This window comes from Lissotriton helveticus, chromosome 2_1 (genome assembly GCF_964261635.1).
Source record: "Lissotriton helveticus chromosome 2_1, aLisHel1.1, whole genome shotgun sequence".
Lineage (NCBI taxonomy): Eukaryota > Metazoa > Chordata > Amphibia > Caudata > Salamandridae > Lissotriton > Lissotriton helveticus.
In genome coordinates, this window is record NC_136059.1 from 159,347,693 (window position 1) to 159,373,014 (window position 25,322).

At 46.4% G+C, this 25,322-nt stretch overlaps 1 protein-coding gene across 7 annotated transcripts in view; it reads right to left on the bottom strand.

Annotated features, from left to right (window-relative positions):
• Nucleotides 1-25,322, bottom strand: part of UNC13B (unc-13 homolog B) — a 3,555,093-nt gene that overhangs the window by 2,196,904 nt on the left and 1,332,867 nt on the right. For all 7 annotated transcript variants that reach the window (XM_078674667.1, XM_078674666.1, XM_078674664.1 and 4 more), the window contains one exon: nt 3,700-3,922. In XM_078674667.1, the coding sequence (XP_078530793.1) occupies nt 3,700-3,922 (223 nt within the window). The remainder of the gene's footprint in view (nt 1-3,699; nt 3,923-25,322) is intronic.

The window sequence follows — 25,322 nt, forward strand, 5'->3', positions numbered from 1 at the left end:
CTATATGCCTCCCTAACTACCTGTGTGTGCTATGGGATAAACAGGGAGAGAACAAGTGGTTTTTGGGTGACCCGGGGGATAGGAAGGGAAGTTTACTCGCCCCATTCTTATTTTCATTGTATATAAATGGTGTGGATAGTTTTTTAGCAAAATATAAATGCAGACGCTCCCAAGGTGGGCCCCAGGGTCACCCAGATCCTACTTAATGCAGATAACGCAGTATTGAGGTCCAGGACGGCAATCATCCTTCAGTTACGAATAATAAACTTCATCAATTTTATGTAGAGTAGAGATCTAAAACTGAATTTAGCCATATATTTCACCATGGTGTGTGGGAAAAGTAAAATAAAAGGGGCTTTAGACATTATGCAAGGGGCCAAAGGCTCGAGGAGAACACTTTCAGCTCTTTGGGAATTGTTTTCTCCCAGAAAGGTCCCCACACCTAAAATCGGCCAAATTAAAATTTATAAGGCCTATTTCAGCAATATCCAGCTTTGCTAAAAAGGTTGGGAATGAACCTTTGAGAGAGATTACTAAACGTTATCACTCTAAATCTCTCCCAGTGTCTCTTTATTGCTCCCCAATATGAGGTGGAGAAAAGACTAAACTAATACAGCTGCAAGAAACCAACTATATACGTAGGTTATTGGCAGTACCTAAATTAACGCCTGCATTTATAACTCATAAGGAACTGGGATTAGAGTTTATGGACCTTGATACACTAAACAAAATGGTACAGTATCTGGTTAAAACAGGGTGTTAAGTTCACAAGGGATGCTGGCAAGGATTGTTTGAGATTGCACAATTTTGGAAAAATACCTTGGCTTCACTATATAAGATCTCTGTTATTAGAGTTGGGTATAAAGTTTAACTCCCTAGAACCCTACAGTAGTATTCTATAATTCAGAAAAAGAGAAATTAAATTAGTTTTGTTGAAATAAAAGGCAGCTCTTAGGGAACTAGAAGAAAAAGAGAAAGCTACAGTGGCTGGATACTGTGTGGATATAAATCAAGAGGGGATACAGGGTTCTTTGATCGAGGTGAAGTATACCTACAACAGATTCTTGTCGACGAGAGCTCCTCTAGAGATGATCCACTACTTAATGGTTTTTCCCATGCATGGCACAAAACTTTAACTAGGTGCCCGTGTAATGTACAAGCATGATAACGTCAGCTTTTTATTGTTTTGCAGATTTTATAAGGATATCAGGTCATTGACATTGCGCCCCCTCTTTTTATCAAAAGGTATTATTCCATATGAGTTGGCACTTAGCTTTTCTAAAAACCTCTTAAATGTACACAACATTTGTGTTACTCTTGATTACATCAAAAAGGCCCGTCGCAGACAACACTCGTTATCCTATTTGGGTGATTTGCGCTTTGAGGTTATAAATGAAGATTTCTGAGAATTTTTTACACTGCGTTTTTCAAACCAAAAGTTACAGGCGGAAATCAATGGAATCCCTGGACATTCTATGTACAATTTTATAAAAGGGACATGGACATATGAGTTTATTTATTCTGAATTGTTGCTTTGCTAATCTACATCCTCTGATGGTGAATGTGTAAATAAGTATGTTTTTAGATAAATAATGTGTATTTTATATTTTTATTGAATATTTTAGATTAATTAAATTATGATTCATTTATTGCTGCTCTTTTATGGATTTGTTTATAAATCCAAATAAAGAATTAAATTGATCATGGACAATCCCTCAATCTATCCTCTCTCATTTCCACATGAGTGGAAATACTGTGTGTGCAGGAGGGGGGGGGGGTCAGGAGAATGTGTCCCTCTGTCCCAGTTTAATTGTTTATGGAACCGAAAATAATTTCAATATTTTAGTTCACATGAAAGTGAGGAAATTGTAAGTAATAGATACTGGTGCATGTCATGCATCCCTGGATTCTACTCGGTCTCAAGCTTTTGAACATATCTGGGGGTTTTAGGGTTCTTGGGTGTTGGTTGGCATTGTACACAAATACTGCAACCACCTCCGTCAAAATGTGCTAATCAATGTCCTACTGAAAAAGTCATGGTCATGGTTTTGGCCCGTTCCTGTCCACTTACAATATGCCCTCTCTCACGGAAGGTATCATTTTCGCAAAACAACCTCACAACTGCATGGTGCCATGATTGGCACATACCCCTTAACACCTACATAGGATGATTCTCTAATGCCATTATCAAAATTTGAGTTTATTTGGCCCAAAGTTGATAAGATCTCAAAATCATCCAGAACTACACAATGTATTTTAAATTCTGCATAAAGGTTAGCATTTATCTACTTGCTTGCAGGGAGATGGAAAGTGTTGGCTTTGTGTGGTGGATGTGAAGTTGCTTAAAGCAAATGTTGATGGGCTGTTTGCCAGGACATGAATTCTGGCTAGCTTTCTGACCTAAAAACAGGGAAAATTTGCTATACAAATTCTTCCATCCATTAGACAGAGGACGATGGGGAAGCCTCAAAGAATGATAATTCACAGGATCAACAATGGGTAATGGCCTTTGATACAAAAACCTCCTAATGAGATGATTTGCCTTAACTCACTATGTTTGAATGCTGAAAAAGGATCTGTCACATGCACAGGATCAAGAGTTGTTTCACTGCAACTAAGAACAAGAAGCAGCAATATTCAGGGAGTTACTCTCCTCATTCCAATCTAGTACAATAGCTCAAGTCACAGACTGCAGCAGTGGTAATGATGCACCCATATGGTGGGAACAGCTGCCCTAGCCACAGTAGGCAGCTCAGATTAAGATAATCTGATCAAGACAGACATTTGTTTCCCTGTATCATCTCAGTAGCCTATGTTCGTCAGAGTATCTGAGCATGTGAACAATGCTAATGAATTCCATATACTAAATTATATCTAAATATAGGTACTAATTTTGTACTGCTATGGTCCAGGTTATTTACTTACCACTGTATCCCCCCCCCCCCCTAGATCCCATTCTCTCCGAGCAGCTCTTTAATTCAATCCCTGGATAAAATTTTAAAGTTTTCTTTGCCCTTGTACTGTGAACTTAATAAAGCTGGTGTCTTCCAGTTCAGACTATGGTTTTCTGTAAATTATAGCTGTCTTCAGGACGATGCACACTACATATCGGCTGATATACCAAATAATTACCTTATGCAATCAGGTGTTTTTCAAGAAAGATTATTAGCACAAAAGCCAGACAATCCAAATATTTCCAGGAGTGCAGCTAACAGATTTGCTGCTTTCCTTTTCTACTAAAGACAAACTTGCAGGTAAAACACAAGGACTGTGGAAGACTGTGCACTATTTAGTAACTACGGATTAGCGAGTAGGATGGACCATCCAGTAATAAAGTCACAATAAATTTCAAAAGCTTACCGGATATTAAAAGAAAACATTTAGGCATCCAAATTGTTTGTGATGCAAGATTTTTTAAAGAGTAGTAGACTGTATTGCTCTTCGGATGGGTTCTTTAGCACAACCAATACATGAACAAAATCTACATACAATTATTTTGTGCCATAGACTAATTTTATAATTTCACACACCATGTGAAAGAAATGTTTCACTACTGACCTAGTTCCAGCAAGATTGCTGTGCCCATTCACACCCACTCGCTCATCTATGACTGCGGAGTGTTATCTGTTTGCACAATGCCTTAAAGTTGCAAGTTGTTTTTTTTTTACCTGTAAAACAAAATGGCAAAAGGATCCTTACCTCAAAGCCCCGCGTTCCCGGTAATCCAGGTCGTAGCTCTGCACAGAGTCCATGCAGGAGTCGCGGGAGCCACCCTGTTGCTGTAGGTGGGATTGCACAGGGAACTGGTGCACCGATGCATTGGGCTGCGAGGTTGTGTGGTAAAGCGGAGGAATGCTATTGCTGGTCTCACTACGGTAATCACTGTCCCGGTCATCCACAGCACTGTCGGGGTCTTCAAAGGCTAAAGACAAGAAAAAGTATGAGCACGGCAGAACTGGTTCGTTCGTAGAAGATCAGCATTTATTGGAAACCTGCATGTCTACTATCTGCTAATGAGAAGATTCTTCGCTCATCTGCACCATGAACACATACTTACCTGCAAGACTGGATCCCAGACCATGTGACTGCTGTGGGGTGCCTCAGTGTGCTAGAGCAGTGTTACAAGGGCCCTGCATTCACATGTGTCTACGACGGTATACAACCATTACAACGCAACTTTTACAACGACCTACCATTACCACGCATTTTTTACAACGCAGGATCCATTACAACGAAATACCATTACAACGCATATATTTACAACGCAGGTACCTTTACAACGCATACCATTACAACGTAAGTATTGGTAAGTATATAATTTTAATAAAAATATTAGAAGTTTGGGTTTTTGGGTAAAGGGGTATTTTTAGGGTTCAGGGTCAGTTTTGGGTTTTTGGGTAAAGGGGTATTTTTAGGGTTTAGGGTCAGTTTTGGGTTTTTGGGTAAAGGGGTATTTTTAGGGTTTAGGGTCAGTTTTGGGTTTTTGGGTAAAGGGGTATTTTTAGCGTTCAGGGTTAGTTTTGGGTTTTTGGGTAAAGGGGTATTTTTAGGGTTCAGGGTCAGTTTTGGGTTTTTGGGTAAAGGGGTATTTTTAGGGTTCAGGGTCAGTTTTTAGTTTTTGGGTAAAGGGGTATTTTTAGGGTTCAGGGTCAGTTTTGGGTTTTTGGGTAAAGGGGTATTTTTAGGGTTCAGGGTCAGTTTTTAGTTTTTGGGTAAAGGGGTATTTTTAGGGTTCAGGGTCAGTTTTCAGTTTTTGGGTAAAGGGGTATTTTTAGAGTTCAGGGTCAGTTTTCAGTTTTTGGGTAAAGGGGTATTTTTAGGGTTCAGGGTCAGTTTTCAGTTTTTGGGTAAAGGGGTATTTTTAGGGTTCAGGGTCAGTTTTTAGTTTTTGGGTAAAGGGGTATTTTTAGGGTTCAGGGTCAGTTTTTAGTTTTTGGGTAAAAGGGTATTTTTAGGGTTCAGGGTCAGTTTTTAGTTTTTGGGTAAAGGGGTATTTTTAGGGTTCAGGGTAAGTTTTGGGTTTTTGGGCAAAGGGGTATTTTTAGGGTTAAGGGTCAGTTTTGGGTTTTTGGGTAAAGGGGTATTTTTAGGGTTAAGGGTCAGTTTTGGGTTTTTGGGTAAAGGGGTATTTTTAGGGTTTAGGGTCAGTTTTGGGTTTTTGGGTAAAGGGGTATTTTAAGGGTTTAGGGTCAGTTTTGGGTTTTTGGGAAAAGTGGTACAGGGTAAAAATTAAGTACAATTAAATTTAAATTACATTAAAATAAATTAAATAAATTAAATTAAATTAAAATAAATGAATTAAATAAAATTAATTAAATTAAAATAAATTATATTAATTTTAATTAATTTACATAAAAAAATATTATAAACTTACCAATACTTACGTTGTAATTGTATGCGTTGTAAAGGTATCTGCGTTGTAAATACATGCGTTGTAATGGTATTTAGTTGTAATGGATCCTGCGTTGTAAAAATTGCGTTGTAATGGTAGTCGTTGTAAAAGTATGCGTTGTAACGTCATATATCCGTCTACGACCTTCTTTCTTCCTTCTCACAACAGCTGTCTGCTGGGAGGTCAGGCTACGGGCAGAGCAATGTGTTTCCTAAATCCACCTCAAGGCTTGAGTTTTAATAGTTGCAGCCAAGCAACCTCAAGTCCTTCAACGTAAGGCAGAGGCAGGATCACAACTTCACGAATAGGCATCTCCTAGCGCGGAATGGCGACAGCTAACATGAAGCTTAGCTGTACAATCTCGGGGGGATGTTCATGCATGTAAAGGTGTGTTCTGGTGTCCGGGTAGCAGCCAGCTTCACACACGGAGTGCTCCCAACTGAATCAGTCGAGGCTTCTTTCATTGAATGAGGGGATTGCAAGAATCCAGATGCGCTATCTGTGGTGAAGCTTCACCTGCGCTATTTGGACCACAGACACAGGAGCGTTGATGTTTCAAATACAAATCCGACAAACGCTGGCAAAGCCAACAGTTCTTGGCTCTAAAAGACCTAGCTATTTGCTTTGCAAATGGTTTTTGCATTAACATTCACATGCAAATGCACGTGTCACGATGCATGCAGACACTAAATAATTAGCTGTCGTTGTCCAAATGGCCATCTTAGGCACAAAGGGGAGTTTATTCTAATAGGACAAGAACATATAGTAGTCTGGAATAATGGCTAATTATCAAGCCTATCTACTACAGCTTAGTAGATGTACGCTACAGATTAATTATTGTGTACACAGTACATTCATTACCTACCAATGAGTCAACTTCTGTTAAAAAATTAATCCCTCGTCAAAGGAGCCATGGGTTGTCCAGGCTATACTTGAAACTATGTAGTAAGCTTATATATATGTTTTAATCTGTTTACTGACATTTCATATTGTAAGAGGAAAAAAAAATCTTAACATATAATTTGTACGGAACCAGTATACATTTACATCAATCAGGTCATTTGCAACCATCTTATCATAGAATTAACAATAAAAAAAGAGAAAAATTGAAAAATAAATCAGCCAAATTGCTCACGAACATGACATATAGTAAACAAAATCCAATACAGTAAAGTCAGATCATATTAATCAATACCGTTCAATATTCAAGTAAATTAACACAATTACAGGCCTTATGCTGTAAACAATCATGTCACATTTAATTTTCTACCAGTGACTACAGCTGTCCCAGCCGTGTCCTCAGGATTGTTGATCAAACAACTTTAAAAATAACATGAAATCTTGAACAATAATCCAATAAAGAAAGACAAAAAGAAAATGAAAAAAAGAGGAGGGAGGGCAGGAGCGGCACAACAAGACGGAACAATAAAAATACCGGTGAGGCAAATCCAAATTTGGCTGCTTGAGTTACAAACCGCAGCACAATGGGCCAGTATACACGAATCATGATATATATCCCTCTGAGCACTACACTATCCACACACACTACCGTTTATGCATGTCCCAAATTTAACTAACATTGGAAATGCCTACGGGGTCCTCCGGGGCTGTAGCCAGCTTGCGTAGCCCAAGTGGATCCTCCCTCGAGAGAGGGAAGGCCTCAGCTTTGGCCCAATTTAATATGGATTTTATACAGGCTTGAAGTGGTGGGGGGTCCTCAGCTTTCCAACGCCTCGTGACGAACCGCTTGGCCACTGCCAGATCCAGGAAACGAGAAGGTGCTATATGCTTTTTACCTCTGGGAAATATTCCCACAATACAAGTCTCCCATGTGTGCAGTAGCATCCTATACATGCATATATGTAGTAGCCTAGTGACACCCTGCCAGTAATCAAGCAGCCCGGGACACAACCAAATCATATGCAGGAGGTCTGCATCCACTAATTTGCATCGCGGGCAACAAGCGTCTGTTCTGTTAAAATACCTATTATTTTTGTCTGGGGTTAAATACGCCCTGTGGATTATGTAAAACTGGATTAACTTGAACCGAGTGTTTCTAGGAAAATTTGTGGGGCTCTCCAACAAGGAGTCATTCCTTAGACGTGTAAGGCCCGGACAAGTCCGGCTCCCATTTATTGTGCAGCGATGTCAAATCAGCCATGGTATGTTCGCAAATTGATTCCACAAACCATTTTGTAAGGTGTCATCCCGTGCCCAGCACGTGAATGTACTGTATGAGGAGATGCGTTGGGAGCTCGTGACATGTTGCCCCAATATCGTTCCATCGTCGCCATACATGCTGCATGATTCAGGAACTGCCCAGGCTGAATACCCTCTTTGTCGATCAAGGAGAGAAAGGGTTGTAATACGCCATCCTCATATAAATCTCCCACTGTGCTAATGCCTGCATCCTGCCAGTTTGCAAGATCAACCGCGCGAACCCTACCCTCCCTCTCTCTCTCGGCATACCCAATAACGGGAGCACTGGTGCATAGGGTGTGAAATGTTTTGTAATACGTAGGGCTCTGCGGAAGAATTTCTGAGCTACTTGCACCAGTAAGAGAAGAGAAGGGTGTGGATTGGTGCAAGGGTGAAAAATAAAGAGGAGCCTCTCCAGTGTGTAAGGAGGATTGTCCTCCGCAGTATCCGTGAGATGTAACTCTGCTACCCATTTCGCAAACCATTGTATCTGGGACGCCAGGTAATAGTGTTCCAAGTTGGGCAGGGCTAAACCTCCTTGAGTGATTGGCAACTACAACTTAACAAATGTCACTTGAAAATGCGTGTTACTCCAAATGAGTTCCCTCATCATGCTTTCTAAAGGTCGAAAGAACGAGGCTGGTAGATACAATGGAAGATTAGCGAAACAATACAACAGTCTGGGCAACATTACCATTTTGATCAGCGCCACCCTACCTGTCACAGAGAACACCGTGCAGTGATTGTTCTGGATAGATCCCCATCCAGAAGGTCCAAATCAGTATGATAAATCCGGATTCCTAAATAGCGGGACACAACCGGCTGCCAAGCCACCAGTGCTCCATCCACTACCATATGAGGGTTATCCGCGTGAGGAGTGTAGGGAAACAGACAGGATCTGCCCCAATTCACGCCCTGGCCCGACACTAATGTAAACTGCTTAAGTATGTCAGATATAACCGGAGGGATCGCCTGCAAATCCCTAATGTAAAGCAGGATATCATCCGCATAAAGTGGTACAGCATGTGATCCCCGCCCCCCAAATGTTCCGCTGATCCGCACAGCTCCATAGCCAGTGGGTCCATGGCCAGGGAAAAAAGAAAAGGGTCAAGGGGATGCCCCTGTCTAGTTCCTCGCCCCACCCAGATGGGCCCAACGAACAAGGTTCCAAGTCGGACCCCCACTGAGGGAGCACTATACAATAATTTAATGAGACAGATAATATGGCCAAAAGGCTGCAGCATCGCAAACATGTACGGCCACTACACCGTATCGAAGGCTTTTTCCAGGTCTAGAACCATACAGCCCGCTGCTGGCCGCGTCACTGCTACACCTTGCATCACCCTAAATAGTCTATGGATGTTCAGAGTGGTGTTACGGGCCGGGACGAAACCATTTTGGTCTAGGTGAACTAGATGTGGAGTAAGGAGTGCCAGACGACCTGCCAGGATGCCTGCCTTGTAGTCCCCATTCAGCAGTGCCAATGGTCGGTAGGCGCTTGTTTGTGTGGGCTCTCTATCTGATTTTGGAGTGTAAATCAGCATCGCTTCCGTCAGGGAGGTCGGTAGAGGAGCGCCCTCTAAGGCTTTGGTATATACCTTCAGGAGGTGAGGACCCAACAAGTCAGCAAAAGCTTTATAAAGTTCATGAGGGAAACCGTCAGGTCCCGGGACTTTTCCAGTTCGCAGAGCTTGCCTAGTACCCTTTACCTTCTCCAGGGTGATTGGTGTCTCCAGCTCCCTGCGTTGTTCAGAAGTGAGAAACCTGTCCAGTCATACATGTAATTTGTGGGGTGCCGAATAAAAGGAATATATTCTCCCAACGAGATTCCGGTGCCTTCAAACACCAACCCCTCACCCAGTTGCCTAGCACTGTAGAGTTAGCCGATAAAGACGTACACCTAAGGAGGGGGTGAGGGGGAGACCTAACCAGACTCGAGTCGAAGACAATATTAAAATTCACACCAATCAACTACGGCATATCATACCACTTCGCTAATGCCAGAGAGAGCGCAGCAAGAAACCCCCCTGTTCTCCATTAGGGGCGTACACATTGCCCAGCAGAACATAACGGCCATCCAAACGACCCTTCAGAAAAACATATCTGCCATCTTGGTCAACCAAGACCACCTCTGCCGCAAATGGCGTGCTTGGGCTTATCCAAATGAGGACCCCAAGCGCAAACAGAAAAGTCAGTGGCATATACCCTTCCCCTCCATTTTATTTGCAGCCAGGCCACTTCGACATGGTTTAGATGCGTTTATTGCAATAGGGCAATGAGTACATTGCGTCACTGGATGTAAGAATAAACCGCATACCTGCGAGATGGTGTACGGAGACCCTCACATTCCAAGTAAGTATGGTGTGGTCAGTCATAACAGTGCCTTAAGCGAACCATACGTACAGCCGGGCCCATGTGTGTAACTGCGTATGTGGAGCGGCAAAACATATGCGTGTAACAAGAGGGAGAGAGAGGACTAGATAGCTAGTCCGAGTCCCCGAGGGTTTATATGTGATTAAACAAAGAGGACTAGCTTAAGTTGACCAAAGTGTTGCAGTACTCCAATTAGTTCTGTCACGGGCACCTTGTTGGTGTATTCATGAAGCCCTCACCCACCAACCTAGTTGGTGGCATGCTTCATCATCGGGCCCACCCAGTGACACCTAGTATGTCCCGGGTGTGCTACGACGCCTGATTACAGCGGAGCTGGTATATTGCTGAGAGTGCAGTGAGTGAGGTTGAGTGAGTTGTGATTTAAAACGGCTTGGTGGTGGTCCCAGTACCCGAGGGTAAATTAAATTTTAATAACTGGGCCGTCACCAGCGGTTAAAAGTAAGGCTACAGGACGCGTGAGGGTGGCGAGTTACTGCCCCCTGCGTCCTTCAGATGGTCGACATGTTTCAGCCAGTGCCTTAGAGTATTCTGGCTTTTCTCAGGACCGTTTTTTAAAAAGGTGTAGTGAAATAAAACAGACTTAGTGTTGTGGTACAGACTATGTGATACACTCACTAAGGCGTTTTTCTATATGTGAAAGGGGGATTCCCTTCTCATGCATTCGCTTCGGGTTATTTGCTAAGGCTTCCTGGAGGGAAGCGGTAAGGGGATGACCAGTTTTTCTGGTCAGTGCCTACCTTGTACCTGTTGTCCCGCCGCCGTCGTCCTCCGGCTAATAACCCAAAGCGTGGGCATCTGGGCATTCTCTTTGTGGGGAGGCGCATGCCTTTGGTTTCAGCTTTACGTAGTACCAGAGTGTTTGCGATTTTGTCTGTGTAGCTCTTCGGCAGTGTATACGTTCGTGTACATCTGCGTTCATTTCTGAGTGGCTCATCAATCCGCTTCAAATTACGGACTGCAGCAGAACCGAGCAGGCTAAAATATATGGCTCTGATAAACCACACGGTAATCAGCTAGGCTTGGGTTGCGTATCACACTAACGACATGTCTTTGTCTCTGCAGTCAGCATACATTCTATCCCGGGCGTCCTGCAGTGTCCTCTGGTGGAGGCAGAATGTTTAAAATATGGACAGTAAACGTCACACTTTTTAACAAGGATTTGCAATGCAATAGGCCTTGCGAGAAAATGCCTTTTATTTACGTTTTAAAAACCAAAACATAAATAAAAGTAATTGTCATTTATAATGCCAATAGCTCAAACCTGCATAAATGCAAGACCTATTGCATTGTAATTTCTCTCAGCCCCAATCAGGCACCAGAATATGGATTTGTGCGCCGGAGGAGAGCCCCCAAAGCCTCTGCAGGCTTCATGAATGCCAGGGACTACTACTGAGTGCCGGTTTCTTTTCCTTCTCTCCCACTCACCTGTAACAGGTGTGGGCAGGATCAGAGCTGCCTCATTCCATCATATGGGCACAGGGGCACGGGCAGAAGTGTCCAACACCACATGCACATCAGGGCATTTTTTAGCCTGAGGAGTTTCTAGACCTTGGGGAGAAGGACGTCACAAGTGCCTGTTCTGCCCAGTCACTCTGGGGGAACAATCTTTTCCCGCTATTTTCTCGGACTCATTTGGGCCATTTTGGAATGTTCTGGTCTCGTTTTGCTCCAAGTGGTAGGCCCTAACCACCAGAACTGTTGGTTGTCCGCCTACTGGCCTCCTCAAGTCTTTATTCTCCTTGGGGACTTTCCTTACTCCTTGCTCTCACTCCAATGAGGGACAGCTCAGGGTGTGCCCTCCTTCTCTATAGCTCCTTACTCAGGGCCTGTCTACTGTCAGGGCATGTGACACTTTTCATGGACCTGGGGTCTTCCCAGCAGCACACCCTGGGACTTAAAGGAAGAGGGTTCTGCATGCCTGTACACCCAGCTTCCTATCCATTTTTAAGGCACCTGTATGTCATCAAGTGTCAGGGGAATCCTCCTTTTTGGAGGTCATACACCTGCAGACCAGTCCACAGAAGATTTGGGGAACCCTCCAACATCTACAAGCATATCCCTCCCTCTACTGTCCCCCGTGGACATGCCACGGAAAAAACAAGTACTTGTTTTTTGGTGCCCCATGGAAATCACAACTCATTGAGACCAACATTATAGCAGGGGTCAGATGTCTTCTCCATTCCAGCTGTACATTCCTCCAGGATTGCTTCCCCCAGGTCCAGACTGTAAGTTGAAGTCTCTCCATTGTGCAGGGGTTTTTAAGTTGGGATTGAAACTTTGAGAAAATATTTACCACTGTCGAATCCTAGGGTGGGATATCATTACTCTAAACCTGTCCCAACACTCCTGTACAGCATTTTGGGCGGAGTTATACTGTAATTTCACATGCTCAGTTTGTTATGTTATATGTGCTTATATAGCTCGCAGCTGCCCCAGCAAAAGGGCATCCCGGTGCTTTCACTCACACAAATCTATCCCGAAAGCCAAAAACAGGGGATTTAGATACGAGCCGATGACAGAACTAAAGTGGTGGAAAAAGATAGGTTTTGATTGCTCTCCTGAAGTCCAGCAGGCTGTCCATGCCTCGGATCTCAGGTGGCAGAGAGTTCCATAATTTTGCCGCTAGATAGCGGAAGGAGCGCCCCCCCAGCTCTACAGCGCTTTACGCTGGGGACAGTAAATAAATGCTGCCCAAAAGAGCGCAACACACGAGATGGAACATAGGGGGTCAACATGTTGCAAAGCAGGCTGGGCGAAGTAAATTTTAGTATCTTAAATGAAAGACACAAAGTTTTAAACTTAATACGCTCCGCCATAGGCAACCAGTGAAGTTTCCAAATAGTCTTGGAGATAGAGCAGCAATGAGGAAGCCCTAACAGAATTCGGGCCGCCATGTTTTGAGTACGTTGTAATCGAGCAATCTCGGCTTGATTGGCCCCTAAAAACAGGGAGCTAGTATAGTCCAGTTGAGACAAAATCATTGACTGGACAATCAGCTGACATGTTGCGGGCTTAAAAACTTTAAGAGAGGTCTGAGCCCCCGTAATAAACCAAAACATGTATTGGAAACTTTTTTTGTGCTAGACCGAAAACTAAGGGAAGTGTCCATCCACACCCCTAAGTTCTTCACCTCCACCTTAGGTTCAAGATTCTTACCTAACGCCCTCGGCCACCAATGTTCACCCCACAGACTAGCATTCTTACCAGCTATCAGAACCTCAGTTTTGCTAGCATTTAATTGTAGGTAATTGGAAGTCATCCATTCGGACACTCCTTGGCGACCGCAGCTAGTGGCTGAACTTATCAGTTGAACAGAGTGGGACTCAGAGCAGAGCCCTGAAGTACCCCCTGTTCCATAGAGTGAGCCTGAGATAGAAAGGGTGAAGCGGTAACCCGAAAGGATCTCCCAGACAGAAAAGAACGGAACCATCCAGAGCCGTACCCTTAATACCTGCCTCCTCCAGACGTATCAAAATGCCATGTGAGACAGTGTCAAAGGCGGCACTGAGATCCAACAGGATCAGTGCCGTCGTCTGACCTACATCCAGAATGGTGCGCAGATGCTCAGTCATGGCCAGGAGGGCAGTTTCGGTACTGTGTCCGGAATGGAAACCGTTTTGTGACATATCCAGAATGTTATTGGAATGCAGAAAGTTGGTTAATATGGTGTTAACATGGGATTACGCCACTTTCGCCACCCAAGGAAGAAGAGATATAGGCCTGAAATTTTCAGGCTTAGCCTGATCCAAAGCAGAGGAAAAGGACAAGTTGATAATCTGGCAGAATGGGGCTGAAAACAATGAAATAGACTCTTTAAAAAGAGCAAGCTTTAAAGGATCAGCTGGGGAACCAGATTTAATTTTCGTGCTTGGCCTAATAAGTTCTTCATGCAAAATCTCAGGAATAACCATGAGACTAGAGCTCGGGCCTGACCTTAAAGGAATCGGACCAGAGGAAGAGGTCATAGGCGGAAAGGACATATATAGCCTGCACCTTTTCAACGTAAAAGGAGGCCACTTCTTCACACTGCAATTCTGAGGTGATTACAGGCATCGAATTTTTTAAAATCTTTTAAAAATACATTTGGCAGGGTTAGGGCTGAGATTAATCTCATTAGTATAATAAGCTGCCCAAGCTTTAAAGACAGCTCTGTGATATAGTTTAAGCTCGGACAGATATTGTTTTTTAAATCGCGGGTCATACTCTTTCCTCCAAGCACGTTCTGTTTTTTTTTTATATGCCTTTCTTAGCATAGACAACGAGTCGCTATACCATGGACTAGACTCATGGGTACGACCCTTACACCAATGTGCCGGAATTAGAGAGTGCAACGCCCGGGTAATCCTGTCACAAAACATATCATAGCCTAATTCCACATTATTAAAAAGACTAAGAGGGTCAGCAATAAGGAGGGCATGAAAATCCTCAGGACTCAATTTTCGCCATGGGCGATTGAATACAGATCGAGGGACAGCTTTATCAGAGTGCTCTGATGTGAGAAGACATTTCTACAAAAGAATGGTCAGACCAGCCCACAGGAGTGGGAATCGCCACAGTAGCAGAATCGATATTAGAAAAGATATGGTCTAGCAAATGCCCACCAACATGTGTGGGGCTAGGGACCCGCTGGATTAGTTGAAAAGCAACAAGGTCTGCCAATAAATTACCATTGATGCTATCTTGCGTAAGCTCAAGGTGCAAAATCAAATCCCCAAAAATACTAAAATTAGCGGTACCCACCGCAAGCGAGCCTACCCGTTCCAATAAGGAATTGATAAAACCAGTAGCCGAACCAGGTGGCCTATACACCAAAATGCCAGAAAGCGTCAGGTGAGGGCTCATACCGATACTAAAGCGAGCACACTCACATTCCTCCACTTCTTCCTTACTAAAGTGGCAAGAATAAAAAGATTTGAAAATCATCGCAATGCCACCACCCCTAGTTTCCCTGTTTAGCATACAGATGGAATATTCCGCTTGCAACGCTAAGTTTGTGCCTAATCATATGCAATCTGCCCAAAACCTCATACCCATGCTGCACAGCTGCTGACATTGTAAAAGAGAGATACAGGTGGTTATCACTCACAATCCATTATAAGGAGTAGTTTCTGTCCTGTAACTCCAGTTCTGTAATAGGGGTATCTCTGTTATAGTCATAATCTAGTGAATAGTCCCGCTCATATGCGTGGACCCCGGCAATCAAAAATAATCTCTTAAGTTGTCAAAAAATGCAGAACTGCAAGGACACTTAAGAGAGAATTTAAAGACAAATAATGCAGCCTATATCCACAGGCTACACTGTCCAGTACTTCAACTAGAAATTCCACCAAATACAACCACACAAATAGCACAGCCTGCCCAGTTTCTTCTACAGAAAAACTTGCCTCTAACAGTAAAAGCCAATGGAATGATAGAGAGGAAGGCATGGACAGACAAGCCCCATAGACTGCCATTATGTGGCTTAAATAGGATACTGTGCCTTTAAGAGAATTTTCCAGAACTTCTCCCAGTATCCCAGAATGCACTGCATGTCCCTCTTACTTTCAGTTCTTTTTGAAGGCGTAACACGCCAGACCTGTAGCATTCCTTACATGAATATCTCTCTCCACCGGGGAGGAGGGCGGGCGCTTATGACTATAACAGAGATACCCCTACTACAGAACTGGAGTTACAGGACAGAAACTACTCCTTCTGTAGTAGGGTATCTCTGTGTATAGTCATAATCTAGTGAATAGAATGGCAAGCCCATCCCCACACCAAAGCGGCGGTGGAGAAAAGAGAAATAACACCACTATTGTGCGAACAAATTTCGCAGCGAAGCCTGCCCAACCTGAGCGTCTGCCCTGGCATCAGTGTCCAGGCAATAATGCTTAGCAAAGGTATGAACCGACTTCCAAGTGGCCGCCTTGCAGATTTCTGCAATTGGAACATTACGGAGCAAAGCAGTCGTGGCAGCTTTGCCTCTGGTGGATTGAGCCTTAGGCTTACCTCCTAAGGTCTTATTAGCTTTTTGGTAACACAGCTGTATGCAGGACACAATCCACCGAGAGATGGACTGCTTCGAGGTCGCAAGACCCGTCCTGACCGATCCATAATTGATAAACAATTGGTCTGACCTACGAATATCTTTGGTTTTATCCAGATAAAATTTCAACACCCTGCTAACATTCAGGGAATGCAAGGACCTTTCCGCTGGAGAAGAAGGATTCTGAAAAAACGTAGGCAAAGTTATCGTCTGGTTGACATGAAAATCAGAAATAACCTTGGGAAGAAATTTAGGGTGAGTACGCATAACAACCTTAGCAGAATGAAATACAGTATAAGGTTCTTGTCAACACAACGCCTGAATTTCACTCACCCTGCGGGCCGATGTAATGGCCACGAGGAACTCCGCCTTCCAGGACAGGTGCTGCAACAAAGCCTTATCAATAGGTTCAAAGGGCTCCCTCATTAATCTGGACAGGACCACATTCAATTCCCATGAAGGCGAAGGAAGCCTGACAGGAGGGAATACTTTCTTCAAGCCTTCCAGAAAATCTTTGATCACAGGGATCTGGAAGAAGGAAGTCTGTGAAGGGCATTTCCTGTAGGCAGTCAATGCAGCCCGATGAACCTTAATAGAATGAACATTAAGGCCAGACTGCGCCAAATGTAGAAGGTAAGGAAGAATGACATCCTCCTTGCACGTCGTCGGGTCATAGTTCTTGGACTTGCACCAGATACAGATCCTCTTCCACTTGTAAGCATAGGAAGTCCGAGTGGAAGGTCGTTTAGACTCCTTCAGTATGTCCATACAATCTTCGGGCAGATTCAAATGGCCATACTGCACTATCTCAGGAGCCATGCAGCCAAACTCAAAGACGAGAGGTTGGGGTGCAGCATCTGTCCCCCGAACTTCGTGAGAAGGTCCGGCCTGCACGGCAGCCGCATGTGAGGAAGGAGAGACCGGTGAAGCAGGTCCGTGAACCATCACTGCCTGGGGCATTCCGGAAAGATCAGAATCATCCGCGCCCTGGACCGGGCCAGCTTGATGAGTACCGCCGGAATCAGGGGAATGGGTGGAAAAGCGTACAGAAAGCTGTTCGACCAGTCGATCCATAGCGCATTCCCCAGTGTCCCCCGCTGGTAGTACCTGGAGGCGAAGTCTCGGCATTTGCTGTTTTCGGCGGTGGCAAACAGATCTACGTCTGGAGTCCCCCACCTTGCGAAGACTTCTAGTACCTCGTCGTTTATGACCCATTCGTGGTTTTCCTGGAGCAGTCTGCTCAGCACAGCCGCCTGAACATTTTGCACACCCGGCAGATGGGTAGCCGTTATCGTCAGTCCTCTGACCAGAAGCCAATGCCAGATCGCCTGCGCCTCCTGAGACAGGGTGCGCGATCTCGAGCCCCCCTGCTTGTAGAGATAATACATAGTGGTCGTATTGTCCGTCTGTACAAGCAGCGAGTTGGTATGAAAGGATGGATGAAAGGCCTTCAGTGCCAAGTGAACAGCTCTGAGTTCCAGGAAATTGATGTGGTACGTGGCCTCCATCGGGGACCACGTTCCCTGAATCTGTAACTCTCCGGAGTGCGCCCCCCATCCTTGGAGAGAAGCATCCGTCACGACAGTCTGAGTGGGAATATCCTTGTGGAAAGGGACCCCTCTGAGGAGATTCTCCGCTGAACACCACCACTTCAGAGACTGCAGAGCATGCAGTGACAGTCTTATCTTGTCGTCCCAAGATCCTTTCCTCTGATCCCACTGGTCCTCCAAGCACTCCTGCAACGGTCTCATGTGCAGCCGTGCGTGTGGCGTCAGGAAGAAACAAGAGGCCATCGATCCCAGTAGAGAAGACACCGTCCTCACTGTTGTAGATGGAGTGGTCATAAGAGCCTGAGCCTTCCGAAGGAGTGATAAACGTCTCTCCTCCGAAGGAGACACGCTTGCTGACAGCGTATTGATGGAGGCTCCCAGGTACTGTTTGCACTGGACCGGAGTCGGGACAGACTTGGACATGTTGATGTGCAACCCCAATTTGTTCAAGAGAACGCACGTCTTCTGGAAGTGGGCTTGCGCTTCCGAGAAGGAGGAGGCCTTGATCAACCAATCATCCATGGTACGGATAGACGAACACCTTGTTCTTTCTCAGGTGCGCTGCTACCACCGCCGTGCACTTCGAGAATGTTCTCGGCGCAGACTTCAGTCCGAATGGCAGTACTGTGTATTGATAATGATTGGCTCCGACTTGGAATCGCAGGACCTTCCTGTGTTTGTGTGCAATGGGCACATGGAAGTACGCATCCTGCAGGTCTGTAGCACATAGCCAGTCCCCCTGTTGCAACTGAGGATAAATCTGATGCAACAACAGCATGCAAAACGTTTCTCTGCGAATCCACTTGTTTGCCTGTCGCAAGTCCAGAATGGGCCTGAAGAACAAGTTACTTACCTTCGGTAACGATATATCTGTAAGAAACAGTAGTTAGTATTAGATTCCTTACCTTAGAATATCCCCAGGCGTCAGTCTGGATCCGGAAACTTTTGCGTAGCAGTACCCCTGCGCGTCGGTAGGCGTCGTCTGCAGGCGTCCCCTGCGGCTCCGCGTCCGTCGTCGGCGTCGTGCGCCGTGATGACGTCGCTGAAGTATATAGACGCCGCCTCCGCGCGCTGACGTCAGTTCTTTGTACATAGCTTTTCCGCGCCAGAACACGCAGAGCCATGTGAGAACCAACACTGGTGCCATTTGAAACTAGGGCCCTGAAAGGGATGTCCTTAACCCTAGGTATCAGTTCGCATAACGGGGAGGATGGGCGGGGCGGTAAGGAATCTAATACTAACTACTGTTTCTTACAGATATATCGTTACCGAAGGTAAGTAACTTGTTCATCTGAAAGAAACAGGTTAGTATTAGATTCCTTACCTTAGAATAGATACCCCAGCAATACCAACCCCGGTGGTGGGTCTGCGAACCAATACAAACCTACACCAGAAAGTCCTGGAGGACCGAACGGCCAAAGAAGCCATCCCTCCGGACTTGACTGTCCAGGCAGTAGTGCCTCGCAAAGGTGTGCAGCGAGGCCCACGTAGCCGCCTGGCAAATGTCCTGCAAAGGGACTCCCCGGCCCAGGGCAGTAGTAGCCGCCGTGGCCCGAGTGGAATGGGCCCTCAGCCCAACAGGAGGCTCCTTCCGAGCCAAAGAGTAGCACGCTTTGATGCACAGAACGACCCACCGAGAGATGGTCCGTTTATGTACCGCCCTTCCCTTCTTCGCACCCACGTAGCCAACAAACAGTTGGTCATCCACCCGGAACTGGCGTGTGCGATCCATATAAAATGAAAGCGCACGTTTTGGGTCCAGACGATGGAGCCGCTCTTCATCCTTTGAAGGATGCGGAGGCGGGAAGAAGGAAGGTAAGGTGATGGACTGCCCGATGTGAAAAGTAGAAACTACTTTGGGCAGGAAAGAAGGTCTAGTTCTCAAAACCACCTTGTCTGGATGAATGGACATGAAAGGAGGTTTGACAGAAAGAGCCTGGAGCTCACTCACCCTCCTGGCAGAGGTGATGGCAACCAGGAAGGCCGTCTTTAAAGTCAGGAGACGGAGAGGACAGGAATGAAGTGGCTCAAAGGGAGCGCACATCAAGAAAGTCAGAACCAGGTTCAAGTCCCACTGAGGCATCACGAACGGAACAGGTGGATACATGTGCGTGATGCCCTTCAAGAATCTTGTTACAATAGGGGACTTGAACAAAGAAGGTTGATCAGGCAGCCTCAGAAAGGCCGAAAGGGCAGAAAGGTAGCCCTTGATAGTGCCCACCAATGTGAGAAGGAAACCTCTCAGAGACAAGGGGATGACCAGCCTCCTGGTTGCACCAGGCTTGGGGTCTCTTGACTCAGAGTACAGGAGTCCATCTTCCCAGTATACCCTGTGAGCACCTGTGGCATTCCCTGCAGCCTCAGCAGCAGCCTGCTGTCTGAGGGGTTCAAGGGAAGGGCAGCTCAACTGTTCCTTCCCCAGGTCTGCTCTGGAGGGTCCCCCTGAGCCCAGAAACTCAACTTGATCAAGTTCAAGCTCTTTAGGCTCAGTTTCCCTCAGCTCTTCTAGATCAGCCTCCTCAGAGACTTGATCCTCAACCTGGGGCAAGGGGGAAGGCAAAGCCTTACCCTTACTGCTCTTCTTCTTGGGAGGTGTCTGGTCCATAATTTCAGGATCCAGCACCTGTTCAGTGGGGCATCTTCTGGCCTGTGACCTAGTCACAGCAAGCACATGTGCTGGCAAGCCTAACATCTCCATGTGAGTCCTCTGCTCCACTTCTGACCATTGTGATGACTCCAAATCATTGCCCAACAAACAATCAACTGGGAGGTCTGAACTGACTACAACTTTCTTTTGTCCCTTCACTCCACCCCAGGAGAAAGCCACAATTGCCACACTATGACTAGTAGTGACATTGCTGGCATTGGTCACCAGGAAATCAGTACCTGGCATGATCTGTCCAGGGTCCACAAAGTTAGGTGTCACCATGGTGACACTGGCACAAGTGTCCCTATAGGCCTGAGCCATTTTGCCATTAATCAAAGGTGTCTGCCTGTATTTGCCCAAAGTATTGGGACTTATTTCAGGGGACATATCCATATCCCCTGTACAGACAAGGACAGCCTGAGTGAGTGTGCCAACTAAGTTGTCAGACCCCTCAGTACCCAAGGTTAACCCAACTAATGCCTTGGGAGTGACACTACCACTACTGACTGTACTAGGGGGTGCAGTTGCTTTAGGAGCTGTAGTGGCAGGAGTTTGTCCTCCTCTTTTGGTGCACTCACTAAACCAGTGAGATTTACTTTTACAGTACTGGCACCACCGTTTTGACTGGCCTTCTTGAGTCTTCTTCTTCTGGGAAGCCTGACCCCCACCCTCTTTGGTTTGTTGGGGACCTGGTGAAGACTTCTGGTCATTTTGCTCATTCTTAACATTACCCTTCTGGTCTGCTTTCTTCTGACCACCCTGGTTCTGGTTCTGGTTCTGCTTGATCCTTGTCCTGACCCATTTGTCTGCCTTCTTTCCCAATTCTTGGGGAGAGGTCAGATCTGAATCAACAAGGTGCTGGTGCAGCAACTGGTTCTGACAATTGTTCAAAATTTGTTCTCTCATCATTAGATTATACAATCCTGTGTAATCTGTAACCTTGCTACCCAGCAACCAGCCCTCCAAAGCCTTAGTGGCACAATCCACAAAATCAGACCAGTCCTGAGACTGAGTTTTCTGGGTGTCTCTGAACAGCAACCTGTACTGCTCAGTGGTTAAACCAAACCCATCAACCAGTGTGTTCTTCAGGACCTGGTAATTGTTAGCATCCTCCACTCTTGTAGTGAGGAGCTTATCTCTACCTTTACCATCAAAGGAGAGCCACAGTATAGCTGCCCACTGACTCTGGGGAATGCCCTGCACAGTACAGGCCCTCTCCAGAGCAGCCATCCATTTCTGGATGTCATCCCCTTGCTTAAAGGGGGGCACTATTTTAGTCAGGTGTTTAGTATCTAAACCCTTCTCTCTATCTCTTGGGAGATTGCTGCCACCAGTGGGAGCTAGCCCACTCATCTGCTGCTCTCTTGCCAGGGCAAGCTTCTCTTTGGCCAGGGCAATTTCTTCCCTTTCAATCCTCAGTTCAGCTTGTCTCATCCTAGCCTCATGCTCCCTTCTCTGAGGGGAAGTAAATCTCCTCTGTGGAGGATTCCTTCTCCCCTGAGAAGAGGCATTAGAGTGCAGAGATCTATTGGAGTCCCTAGAAAGAGATCTATCTCTCCTAACTCCAAGGTTAGGCCCACTTCGGGTTAGTACTGGGGGTCCCCCAGATCCTAGCCCAAGTAAGTCTAAGTTGGTCCTAGTTAGCCTTCTGACTACCTCAAGACCCTTGTCTACCTCATCCCCAGAGAGTACCTCCTGATCCTCCTCCTCAACTGCTGAATCAGTGTTGGGGAGATCTGGATCCCCAGAGGTTCCCTCTAAGGCTGGCATGTTCTCATGTAACTGAGAAAGCTTTCTGGCATCATATGTCTCTAAGAGACCTATCAGAAAGGGAGTGGTGGGGTTAGACCCCTGCTTCAGTTTCCTGGAGACACAGATTTGTCTCATCTCCTGGAAACTGAGAGCTGCATATCTTGAAGTGACCTGTGGAGGGTCAACACTGACCAGGGGAGTCTCAGTAGAGTCCCCCTGAGTCGACATGCTTTTCTAGTGAGGTGTAAGTGGTGCACTTACCTACACTATATGTTTGCCTACTGATCCCTTGCTAGAGTTGTAGTTTAGGGTGTGCTAGGCCCTAGGAGCTACAACAGCTGGTTCAGTAGAACTCAGAGTATTCTAAGCTAAGTTATATGTACCTTTAGTACTTATGTGATCTTTCACAAGATATTCTTAGGGCATGTGTGGTAAAACAACAGCAAGCTCAAATCCCACCGCTGCCACCAATGTGAGAAGTTGGCCTGATGTGCAGTGCTCACTATTCTAGTGATCACTATATATCAGTCCAAACAACCCTTATTGATGATTGGTTGTAAGTCAACCTTATAGACCAGCTATCCTAGTAGCATGGATACGAGCAGTCTAAGGCTAAGACTCTAGAGGGCGTGTTAAGCCAGCTGTTTTACCATCACATTACCCCTTGAACACCCAGTGAAAGGACACCACACAAGTGTTATGAAAATAAACAGTGTATTTATTAGGATCACAACAACCCTGTACTCTTTATGAGGACAGGGTGCTAGGCACACAACAAAACTCTTACGAAAATACTTAAGTTAGCACGTTATACACAAATGCCCGAGGGGCACGAAAAACCATATACTTTAAAAGTGGAATGCGAATTACTAGCAGGTAAGTAACAGTTCTAATAGGCTTTGGAATCGCTAGGACTGGACTAGGGAATCGTTAGATTTCTACTAGGAGACCCAGGGGACTCGGGTGCAGAGTGTGCACTCTCACGCGGGATGCGGGACAAAGTCTATGGAGGCTAGTAAAGGCAAAGTTAGTGTTCACGGGCGAACCCGACCTGGTAGGAAGAAAACGACAGTGGATCCTGACCCTAGGATAGTGAGGCTATGCTGGGACACCGAAGTGCCGAAGTTACCTAGCCCAGGGGCTGCAGCTGCATAGGTCTGAAAAGACGTCGGGGATCTCGTTGCCGGACCAGGAGCCTGGAAGGAAGAAGTTGCTGGCAGGCGACCAGTGAAGAAAAGTTCGATGGATCCAAGCCTGGATCAAGGAAGAAGAAAACCTGAAAGCAGAGGGGACCAAGTTCTTGAATCACTAGCCAGTGATTAAGTGGGCACCAGGATGGCACCGGGCGAAGTCACCGCAGTCAGGTGAGTGGGCGCTGCTGGGCTCTGCAGTCTCTCGGACCAGGAGGCGTTGTCGGCGACCAGGATGGAGGTGCGAGCTGTCCCACGAAGGTTCTTGCTGTCGACGTCGCTGGACCCAGGATTGGGCAACAAGTCTTGGCAAATGCAAGGCCCACGCGGTGGACCTAAAATGGCGTCTTGAGTGGACCAGGAGGGTCCAGGGTACTTCTCCGATGGAGGGAAGCAAGGGCCAGTCTGGAGCAACCAGACCAGCAGCAGAAATGTCGTCGGGCGTCGTCAGGAAGGCCACAAGCCAGCGGGCTAGTAGCCAAACAACGCGGTGAGCAGCAAAAAGCAGAAGGGCCCCACGCAGATCGTGGAGATGCTGGGGGGCTGCTCTTCGGTGCTGGAGCTGCTCAGGGTGGGGGCGTCTCGGACCCCAAAGCACTCACCAGGAATTCACTCGGCGGGCTTGTTGTTCAGAAGTCGTGCAGTCTTGAAGATGGCCGGTCCCTCGAGGTCTCGTCACACCCACGAATCTCAGCGTGACTGATGATGCAGGTAGAGGTCAGAGGTGCCAGGGAAGCCGGTTCTCGTCGAGCTGGACAGTCGGATTCCGGAGGAAGGACTTGCAGCAGACCGCAGTGTTCTGTAGATGGTGCCTGCGGATGCAGGGTGACTACTCCTTAGTCACAAGGGAGAAATCTTAGGAAGAAGTCTTGAGTTCCTTTCGTGGAAAGTAGTTTCAGGATTCAAAGATGATCTGATTTGGAAGGGGGCCAGTCTCTACCTTTATCCTGTAAAAAGGGGCTGGCACGCGACTAAGTCCTGCCCTATGGGTGGGACTAGGAGGGGGGTGGTTACACCCACTTCCTTGGCGGGCTTTTCCCCAGCACAGGGTCTGGAGTGACCCTGGAACTGGTTCCAGCCAGCCTATGCACAGTGAGCACCGGGGTGCCACGTGCAGTCACCTTCCTCTAAAGCCCTGCCTACCTACAATACACAAAACCCTGTCTGGGACGGTGCTGGCACCGCCCCTGGCAGGAAACCCTTTGTCCTTATCTCCTGCTCTGGGAGGACTCCCAGCAGCAGGAGGGCAGACTTGTGTCTCGGTGGCAGCATCCATTTTGTGGATGCTAAGGCTCTGTCTGACTTTAACCGGGGTTAGGGGTTACATACATGTCGTGTCCCTCTAGAAGGGTGGAATGCTAACCCCGTTGCCAGAATTGGCGAGGGGTTAGTATTCCAATTCGTATGACACCTTACTCGACATGTTTTGATAAAGCGATACCAGAGTTGGCACATAACCGCGAGGATTATAATGCACTTAAGAGTATATGGTATGCGATATCATGGAAACGGCTAAGGGATGGATCCCGAAAGCCGCAGACAGGCTCAGCTCATGCCAGAGCACCATCTCACACGATTCCAAGCACTCTGCCTTCAGGATTGTTAAGGCCTGCCATAGGAGTGACTGATAGGAGATCTATGTGTCCATTTTAGGGTTAGATATAGGTATACTATATCTAAAGCAAAGGGTGAGTACACCACCTTGCCCCAGCTGTCGTGCAGCCAGTTGTGTCAGTTTTAGTTAGTCAATCCAGGGGTGGCATAATACATGCTTCAGCCCCTGGGAGACTTCTGGGTGCACCTCAGCCCTGGGTACAGGGACTTGGAGAGGGCCCAGTGCCAATTCAGTACCTAAGTACAATTTGGATAGAGAGAACAGCTAGGCTGTGGGTCTGATTAGCAGGCCCACAGCCAGGGAAAGTCGTAAACCAGTGCAGCAAAAAGCAAAAATCTGGGTGATCATAGGATTGCAGACCCTACTCTCCTACACCAGAGCAGAGCCCTGCTGGTCAAGAGAGAGAAGAAAGAGGAGAACCTCGGAAAGAGGGGCAGAGAGAGGGTCCACAGCCTTTGCTGTGCACCATGCCACAAATCTGTTCCACCGGCAGGCGTATACCGACTTTGTGGAGGAACGCCTGGCTGCCAGAATCACATCACAAACTTCAGGAGGCAA